The sequence below is a fragment of the Hippichthys cyanospilos genome, chromosome 20 (genome assembly GCF_059441005.1).
Source record: "Hippichthys cyanospilos isolate Australia breed blue-spotted pipefish chromosome 20, RoL_Hcya_1.0, whole genome shotgun sequence".
NCBI classification, from domain to species: Eukaryota; Metazoa; Chordata; class Actinopteri; order Syngnathiformes; family Syngnathidae; genus Hippichthys; species Hippichthys cyanospilos.
Window position 1 is genome coordinate 1,778,269 of NC_142388.1, and position 9,139 is coordinate 1,787,407.

General features: G+C 43.0%; 2 protein-coding genes across 2 annotated transcripts; one reads left to right on the forward strand and one right to left on the reverse strand.

Annotated features, from left to right (window-relative positions):
* The first annotated feature begins 513 nt into the window (after positions 1 to 513).
* On the forward strand, positions 514 to 5,146 carry esco2 (establishment of sister chromatid cohesion N-acetyltransferase 2). The gene is made up of 15 exons (XM_088403872.1): positions 514 to 522; positions 886 to 954; positions 1,036 to 1,163; positions 1,242 to 1,515; positions 1,949 to 2,186; positions 2,258 to 2,358; positions 2,510 to 2,618; positions 2,694 to 2,766; positions 2,913 to 2,955; positions 3,060 to 3,156; positions 3,225 to 3,356; positions 3,448 to 3,537; positions 3,646 to 3,789; positions 4,543 to 4,727; positions 4,800 to 5,146. Coding segments are annotated over exons 1-15 (1,818 nt in total). The 5' UTR covers positions 514 to 520; the 3' UTR covers positions 4,933 to 5,146.
* On the reverse strand, positions 5,115 to 8,059 carry pbk (PDZ binding kinase). Its single transcript, XM_088403874.1, has 7 exons — positions 7,971 to 8,059; positions 7,290 to 7,430; positions 7,038 to 7,177; positions 6,251 to 6,420; positions 6,027 to 6,153; positions 5,780 to 5,962; positions 5,115 to 5,543 (listed from the first exon to the last, which is right to left on the reverse strand). The coding sequence occupies exons 2-7, from the start codon at positions 7,427 to 7,429 to the stop codon at positions 5,332 to 5,334; spliced, it is 972 nt and encodes a 323-aa protein (XP_088260000.1). The 5' UTR covers position 7,430; positions 7,971 to 8,059; the 3' UTR covers positions 5,115 to 5,331.
* Between the last annotated feature and the right edge of the window lie 1,080 nt (positions 8,060 to 9,139).

The window sequence follows — 9,139 nt, forward strand, 5'->3', positions numbered from 1 at the left end:
TTTAACTATTGTGTTAATTACTTGCGCCGCCGTTTCATAAAATTGTTAAACGTGTCTGACAATGCCGCGGAAGCATTAGTCTGTGTTCTTTACGGCAAAGGTTTTTCACGGTAAAACGCTTTCATATTAATGTTTTATCGGTTTTCGTATGTTTTTGTACAGTTTAAAAAAATATATCTATGAAATTCCATTTTCCAAATGAACGATAACGTTATTTTGGTAATTCCCGCGAATTATAGCTTCCGGTGAGATCTGGCGCGCCTCTTTCAAACACATTGAGGAAACGCGGGTAAGGAGAACAGACAGTGTCTTCATTATCATCTTCTTATAATATTTCCATATCTATAGTAACATCTACAACCAAAATGACAATTCGGGCAAGTTCCCATTTTTTCGACGTTTGAATTTTCCGTGTTAGTTGTTTGGTGACTGCCTTTACAAGCGAGTAGACGTCGACGTGTTTTTCGAAGCGTTTGCCGCAGATTCGTTCGAACGTTTTGTATTTATCTTAAAACATCAAATGTGAGCGCTGAATTCGTTTTTGATGTGTTTTAAATCGTGATGAGTGTTCCACATTGTATGTTGTAATGTACGTTGCGTTGTATTTTACCAAATAATCCCGCCAATTAGGAATACATCGCAACCTCTGACCTCACGTAGCGCTGGTGTTATTTCCGTTATTTACCTACAGTTTATAAAGTTTTGTTTTATAACAATAACATAACTTTGCCTTCAAACGATTTTCAACGTGTGTTATTTCATGTCTCATTTGGAACTTGCACTGGTTGCGCAAAATGCATTGATCTTAATTTCCTTTCGTGTGCTCTTCATGGGATTAAGTAACCAATATACTGCTGTTATATAATCATAATTGTCCACATGCAGGCAGAAAACTAAGAAAATGATGCCAATGAGCACTCGAAAGCGAAAACTCTCCTCTGTGGACTCGGATAAGTGAGTATTCCAACGACATTTTGTGGACACAAGAACTTTGTGCTATATCTGAGCCACGTGTTTTTGTTTTTTTCCTGGCAGTCCCCCGTCAAAGACGAGCGAGAGTGAGACTTCCCCCGTCAAGAGATCTCCTAGAAAGAAACTGTCTGGAGATGGGTGTTTTAACAAAGAAAACTGCACTTCACCGAGGAACTCTCAAAGAGCAGCAGGTATGGATGTGCTGTGGGAGGGTCTACTTTGAGAATTCAGCTTTTATTTACAACGGTTCTATCCGTCACTCTCCCCAGGCTCTCCGCTCAAGCCGGCAATCAGGACAAGCTCCTTCTACGGGCCGAAAAAGAACATCTATCTCACTCCTCTAGAGAGGAAAGCAGTGAAGGAATCGCTTCCTTGTTCTCTTTCTCTTCCGGGCAAACAAGTCAAAAAGGCGGAGAGGAAAAACAAGGGAGCAAAAGGCAAGGTGGCCAAAGGCAAGCAGGCAAAGACGGACACTGCTACGGACATCAGAAGCTACGCCCCCACCACCAAGACCATTAGGCTGTCCAAGCTGACTTCTAGCAGGTTTGTCAGAAACAGAATTGTCTTTTTTTTTGCCACGGGAATGAAATGGTTACATTTTTAACCGTCGCTGGAGCGTAAAACGAATATAACTGAAAATTAGACACTTTAATGTGGTCAAGACTGTTTTTAGATTCATCACCAACAATACATAGCCGTGGTTTTATTTTTACTGTAAAGAAATATTGCTCCTTAAAGATGAAGTCAATGACTCACCTCTTTTCCAAGCTCAGCCGTGATTGGTCGCTACCTAAGCACTCGGCGAGTGCAATGTCATTTTAATCGACAGCAAGCGGCAAAATGGTTGACCCCTCAGATTGTGATTTTTGTTCCTTAATTTTAATCACAATATGAATCTGAATATTATTGAAAAGTCGACTTCCCGTCTAAATGCTGAATTTTCTGAGTTGACTTTTTTTTTTCTCCTTTTTATCAGCAACGCCAACGACAAGCCGCCTGAGCCCAAGAAGGCCATCACCATCACTTTTGGCAACACAAAGAAGCCCAAACCCAAGATTTTTGTGGGCGCGGCCTTCTTCAGCACGGCCAAGAAGCATTCCTCTATGTACAAAAAGGCACCCGCTGCCAAAGACAAAGCCGCCGGCAAAACACACAAGTCCAAGAGTCAGGTGGTGGGCGCCCAGCCTAACAAAGGGCAGAAAAATCCAGTGGAGGTAACAATGGATACAAGATGAAGTTTGATTTCAAATAGGAAGTGTTGATCTTTTTTTTTTTTGGTCCTCAGACTGCCATCCAGCCCGTGAAGAAAGTTGAGGGACCCCAGAGAAAGTTTGACCCGAAGGAATTGTTGGATTGCGAGAGCGAGCTGCCACAAAAGCAACTGAGGTGCATTTTAGTCTACGTAAACTTACGGGACATTTGATTAGGAACATCAGCACAGCCTATTACCGTTATCCATTTTTGGTAGCAGCTTAAAATTATTATTCTAGCAGTTAAATCTTTCTTTAAAATACACAAAATCATTTTTTTTCTTTAGTTCCCCGAAGGCCCTTGCCAAGAATCACCTAATCACAAAGGAGCTAAAAATTGTGCTGACAAGGACGCCGATTGAGACATCCAGAGACTCGTCGTCCTTCTCTTCTCAGGTAGCCTAGCATAGCATTAAATATATCCCAATTTTAATTCATGTTTTTCTTCAAAATTAACTATGTCTGGCCCAGGATGCCAGCTCCAAGAATGATTGTGACCTCCAAAACGCAAATCTCAACACTCCTGCTTCCACACCGCCCAAAGGTAGGTGCAGCAAATACGTGGACAAAAGTATTGGGACGCATTCATCAGAAGCTAAAATGCTTCCAAGGTTTTCTCAAAATAAGTTTTGAAGAATTCAAATTTTCCTAATTTCAACAAACATTCTAAAATCTGTTTTTTCTCTCCAGATTCAGCCGCTGTGTATCCCATCTTCGGATCCGCTTCCAAACGGTGAGACATAAATTCTTCCTTGGAACGTCATGTCCAACACAGTCAAAAAAGTGGTTAGCACATCTGCCTCAGTTTTACATAGTGTCTTTTGCTTTGCAATAAAGGTCCAAGAGCACCCCTGCCGGCCAGCCTTCATCATCTACCAAGGAACGGCCCGTCCGCAGGAGGAAGGAGAAACGTGACGACGACCAGCTCATCATCGTACGTCGGCTACATTTTTTACCATCGTGTTGCCACATGGTCGACTTATTTTTTTCTTTCCCTACTAGGATGCGGGCCAGAAGCAGTTTGGCCCCGCCGTATGTAACTCTTGCGGTATGGTGTACAGCGCAGACAATCCCGAAGACAATTTCCAACATGAGCAGTTCCACCAGTGCCTCCTGGACGCCATCAAGTTTGTGGTAAGAATGTCGGAGGAGACCAGCTTTAAATTGTCCATGGGAAGAGGACGTGTCAAGACTTCTTCTTCTTCTTTTTTTTTAAACTCCTTAGGGTTGGAAGAAGGAACGGGTGGTAGGTGAATTTTGGGACGGAAAGATCATCATGGTCCTGCCAGATGATCCCAAGTATGCCGTCAAAAAGGTACGTTCCTACTCGGGGAGTCCCACTTTAGTACATAATCCATAACCAATCACGGACCAGAATTGAAATCAATGCGACTTCTATCAAGCTGGAGTATTTGCTTTTCAGGCGGAGGAGGTGCGACGCATCGCAGACAACGAGCTGGGCTTCCAGCAGACGACGCTGAGCAGACCCTCGCAGTCCAAGACATACTTGTTTGTCAACACCGAGCGGATGGTGGTGGGCTGCCTGGTCGCAGAATCCATTCGGCAGGTAATCCATTTGCACTGGAACGTTTAAGATCTTTTTTAATCTAATTAAAAACACTTGTCATTGTTTTACTTAATTTTTTGATAAGTTAATGATTCTTAATGTACGGTTAATACCATGAAAACCCCCCACATTTTTACACTTGTTAACTGATGATGATAACTTCCTGGTTGGTCATGTGACATTCACAAGGAGGGCTGTGATTGGTCGTTACCTGAGCCTTGAGCATGTGATGTCACCTTCAGTCAACGACAAATTGCCAAATGTTTTTACGTGTGCTAATTATACATGAAAAACGATGTGAGTATCAAATGAATTTGACACAATTTTACAGCTGAAAATGGCTAAATAAGCACAATATTTGTTTACGGCTCGCTCAGGCAGATTTAGTTAAGAATTTTGGAACGTCTTAAATCTCTTTTGGTCTCATGTAATACTTCTTAAAGTTATTTAGGTTAAATGTGTAAGATGATTTCAAATTCACCTTGATTTCAATGAAATAAAGTCAGTTTTAATTTATTAATTTTGAATCCGCTTTTATCAAATGTATTCCTCTCAACTCAGTTGAAATAAAATACAGTATCTTTAAATACGTTTATCCAGCTTGACTTGAAAATGTCTTAAATGCCGTTGAACATCAGATTTAAGAATTCTGTCAATTAATGGATACTTAAAACCAATTAAATTAAAACATATTAATAGATCTGTTCCGGTCGAAGAAGGCTCGGATGAGTTGGATGTTTTTGTCGCCCGCAGGCCTTCCGAGTGCTCGAGCAGCCGGATCAGTACAAGGACATGAGCAAGGACGACTTCATGGACCGGCACCGGGCGTGGTGCTGTTCCACCGTGCCGGAGAAGGCGCTGTGCGGCGTCAGTCGCGTTTGGGTCTTCAGCCTGGCTCGCCGCCAGGGCATCGCCCGTCGAATGCTGGACACCGTCAGGTAGGCGGCCATTTTGGATGGCTCCCGCCAACAAATTTACCGGTCGATATGCGAAATTTGCTTTCGTTCAAGGAGCACCTTCGTGTACGGCAGTCACCTGACAAGGGAGGAAATCGCCTTCTCCGACCCGACGCCGGACGGCAAACTATTTGCTACGGCGTACTGCGCCACGCCCACGTTCCTCGTCTACAACTTCATCGCCTGATGTGATCACATGACCAAGTACTGAACAGTTCTTCGGCTCGGAGCTGAATGTTGTACATTTGCTGTAGTGTTGCGAATGTTTATATGGCAAGGACTTCCTGTTGATGTTCCTATTTGAAGTGAGTTTTCCTGTTATTTCAAAAGGAGAAAAATGTTTTGGGATGGGACGGAAGATTTTATGTTCTGGAAAGGTTTAATAAAGTTTCATTTCCAGAGACTTGTTTTCATTCCGGGAAAGTGACATGACATGCATACAAAGCAGGAGAAAAATGGCATAAAGAAAAGAATTGCAGGATTTGTCTGCCTACAGCTTAGGGCAGTTCTAATGAAAATGGTAATTATGTAATAAGGCAAAGAGTCACTCAAAAATGAATATTTACAGGTGAAGTCATGGGGATCCTCAAACCTCACAGGCCACTCTCGTTGGGCCTTCAAGGGCCTGCACGATCTGCGCGGCCGAGGGCCTCCTGTTGGGGTCCTCCTCGGTGCACACGTAGAAGAGCTCCAACATCCTCCTGTAGGACTCGCCGAGCACCTCTGGGTCCAGAGGAGGTCGAGTGCCCAGGCGGGCAAAGTAGGCGTCCTCGTCGAAGCTCGCCTCTATCGAATCGTCTGAAAGAGGAAGAAATTTGTGCGGTGAAGCAGCGTGGGGATCAAGATTATTTTTTGTTCCAAGCTACCGGGCGGTTGAGTATTTCAAATGACTGTTTAGAGTTTGCATGTTCTCTCTATGCCTGGTACTACGGTTTCCTCACGAACCACTGGTCAAGAGAAAACCGGTTGAGGCCACACATCGCTTCACCTCATCGGCAGCTTTCATCTTCCCACAGTCTCCCAAAGAATGTCACCTTCATCTTGCTCCTCGTCGTCCTCCGGTGGCATGTCCATATGAGGCACGGCCAAGGTCATCATCTCCCACAGGGTGAGGCCGTAGGCAAAGATGTCGGCCTTGTCTGTGATGTCGCCCCCTTCCAATGCCTCCTTTGGGTTCCAGGGCTCGGTGCCGATGTACTCCGCCTCCGGGTCGGCCACTGACCAAAACACGTGCAAACAATGTCTCTTTGTGTTCTATTTGAAAGCTCTGTGTTTTGCTACCTGTCATGTTCTCATCCAGCGGGAGGGACACGCCCACGTCGCAAATCTTGACGGCGTCAAAGTTGCCTTTGACCACCACGTTGCAGGACTTCATGTCACCGTGCAGCAGTTTTTTCTCGTGAAGATACTGCACACAGCACAAGGCGTTACAGCTTCTTGACTTCGCTTCTGTTGCTTATTCCATTTGCGTGCAGCGTACCAGCCATAAACGTTTTCTATTTTACCTGCAGTCCACGAGCTACGTGAAGTGCCACTTTTTCAACGACGGCAGCAGGAAAGGCCCCAAGGCCGCCTTCTCTACGCTTCTCGATGAGGTCGTTGAGAGATTGCTCCCCTCCGAATTCCATGGCCAGACACTCGGAGCCGTCTTTGGCAGTGGCCAACGCCCGGAAACCTGCAGGGTCACACCCAAAGGTCATGCAGGACAGTGGTTCTCAAACAGGGGTACGTGAAAGGCACTCCAGGTGGTACATGAGATGATAAAGTACACTAAAAAATGTGGCATCTATTCAAAAATCCATTAAAATTACCTCAACGAGCGACATCTAGACATCAAAAAGATTTTAACCGAGCGAGTTACTGCATTATAATTGTTACTCATTCATGTTTTATGCTGGTTAGGGAGTACTTGGTTAAAACGTTTATTCCCGGAGTTATGTCAGAGATAGAACCCATTAAATTTAAATTTTGTGTTGCTTCATAGTAGATTTTTGTTTCAATCTTGCGGTTATGAGTGTGTTAATCACTGTGTGGAGGTTGGGGTCAACAATATACATTTCATGATACAATTTTCTTTAATTTCTTGATTGTGTGACTAGAATAATGTCATATATTTAAACTAAACAATAATGCAGATTTTGAAGTCCGTCTGAATACCTCCGACTTGCCAAATATGTTCAGATAGGACAAATAGGTTTAACATTATGTTTTTTTTTTTTTCTTGCTGGCCTGTTTATTTTCCTGTAGGTTTGGCTGTGATTAAGCAGGAGTGCTGCGACTTTTGGTTCTCACCAACAATGTTAGGATGGTGGATTCCCTTAAGGACCTTTGCCTCCTCCTTCAGACGCTTCTGATAGACCTCAGCCTGTTTGCTGGCACATTTGCTGTTGATCTTCTTGATGGCCCAGGGCGACGCATTGACATTCCCCACTCTGGAAACGAATCAACAAGTTAATGAGTGGTCAGTATCGACTTGGTTGTGTTTCCCATTAGAGCTCAAGTTTTTATTGAGTTTATGTTAGGAAGGCACGAAGGTCACTTGACCTGTTCATCAGGTAGACACTGACTCCGGTCCCACAGCCGAGCTTTTTCATGAACGGCGAGGCCGGGATGTTGATGGGGGTTCGTCCTCCACTTCCGACGCTCCTGATTCTGGACATCTGGGGGGAGGTAAATTCTGCCATGCTGTCGGAAAAAAAATGCACTAAATTACTATGCAATTGCTTTTATTACAAGCCACCCCCTAAAGCCAATTATGTTTAACCCTTGTGTTGGATATTGTCCAATACTTTGATATCTACATCAAAGGAATTCCACATCAAACAAAGGCACTGTAAAAAGATACTAGAGAGCTGAAATTTCACCCAAATGACGACAGCATGTCGCACTACCTGGAATGTGCCAATCCTTTGGCTAAAAGAACTGAAAATGGTGAAAATACTGCATAAGAATGAATTATTTCGCTTTTTCGCGTCACGTTTTCGTAATTGAGTGGTGAGCTTTCGCTGACATAATTGAAACACCAAAAAGCATAGAATTTGCATTTGAATGACTCAAACCATTGAAAAACTATGGCATGCGTCATGACAGCATTATGCTAGCTAGCATCAATGAAGCTAACAACAAATGTGCGATTATTCTAAATAACGGGTACTTAGTCCAGCGATGATAAATGATAAGTAGCGTTGAAGCGTATATTATTTAGTGTATTTTACGCAACGTCACCTGTTTGTTTTCCCTGGCTATCCGGTGTTGTGTTGCGAAAAGGCTCGCGCCGAACTTTGAAAATGTGGACGTAATTTGCGGAAGTTGACGGAAGCGTCAGAGGGACAAACAGTGCGAAAGTCAAATAAAAAAAGGAATAAACGTCTACACCTATAATGAATTAAAATAAAATAAAATATTAGAACCATCGTGAAACAAAACATTTATAAGTGTAGCAAACTAAAGTAACTTTGAAAATAAAAATGAACAATATAAATGAAACATAATAAAAATGAAAAAGTTCTTCTCTAATAAATATTTATTTCATGCTGCAGACGATTTCGAAACAAACGCTATAGAAATGATGAATTACGACCATTTTAATTTGACGCTGCAATTCTCGTGTGGTTTGCCATAGTTGCAATACAACTTGTCTCCACTAGATGTCAATGACGCTGCAAATACATAGAGTCATGTAAATGTCTTGATTTCGAAGCTATGGACATTAAAAACAAATCAAAACAAACACATTCTCCATCACAATTCAACTTGGAAAATTACCTCTTTGTCTGGCCAACAGTCATTTATTGTTTCATTAACTCTGAAAATTGTTGATCTCAACAATGCAGCATTGCTTGTGTTTTTATGATGTTATTCTTCAGTCTAGTGTAGTTTTGTCTGTTTTATGACCTGGCAAAGATACGAGTTGGACGCGTGTCTCCAGTGGTTGGAATGATTTGCTCTTTTTGAGCTGCACTGCATTCAGTCATCAATCACTGAAAAATCTTAACTTATCAACACAATGAGTACATTGTGGTACTTTTTATGAATACATTTGTCTGCTGAATACCAGGGAATGGCATTGACCCCCAGCTTTTTCTCCTTCTTCACATAGCATAGCTTGTCCCCCGTCCAGTCACCTTTGACCCGGACAGAACTCTTCCTTTGAGGCAGAGGAGCAGGAATGCGACAACGGACTCTGGATGGGCGCTCTTTGCTCGCCATTCCTCTTTTATTTCACCCAAAAGGGGAAAATAGCTCATGTTTTGCGGTCTACGCAGCCACATGTTGTGGTGTGCGTTAGAACATGAAGACAGGACAAATGATCGTGTCCCTGAGCATCCACATGACAGCTTGAAAAAGTTGTAGCTTGGGGTCACTTGTATCTCAAGGTGCCCCTGAATCAGTGT

Excerpts from the sequence above, each read along its gene's own strand:
- pbk (XM_088403874.1), bottom strand. The coding sequence starts at position 7,429 with ATGGCAGAATTTACCTCCCCCCAGATGTCCAGAATCAGGAGCGTCGGA. Across the intron at positions 6,421-7,037 it reads CCACCATCCTAACATTGTTG|GTTTCCGGGCGTTGGCCACT; the intron begins GTGAGAACCAAA and ends GTGACCCTGCAG. Across the intron at positions 5,963-6,026 it reads GCTGGATGAGAACATGACAG|TGGCCGACCCGGAGGCGGAG; the intron begins GTAGCAAAACAC and ends TGTTTTGGTCAG.
- esco2 (XM_088403872.1), top strand. Across the intron at positions 2,619-2,693 it reads CGTCGTCCTTCTCTTCTCAG|GATGCCAGCTCCAAGAATGA; the intron begins GTAGCCTAGCAT and ends TGTCTGGCCCAG. Across the intron at positions 3,538-3,645 it reads CCAAGTATGCCGTCAAAAAG|GCGGAGGAGGTGCGACGCAT; the intron begins GTACGTTCCTAC and ends TTTGCTTTTCAG.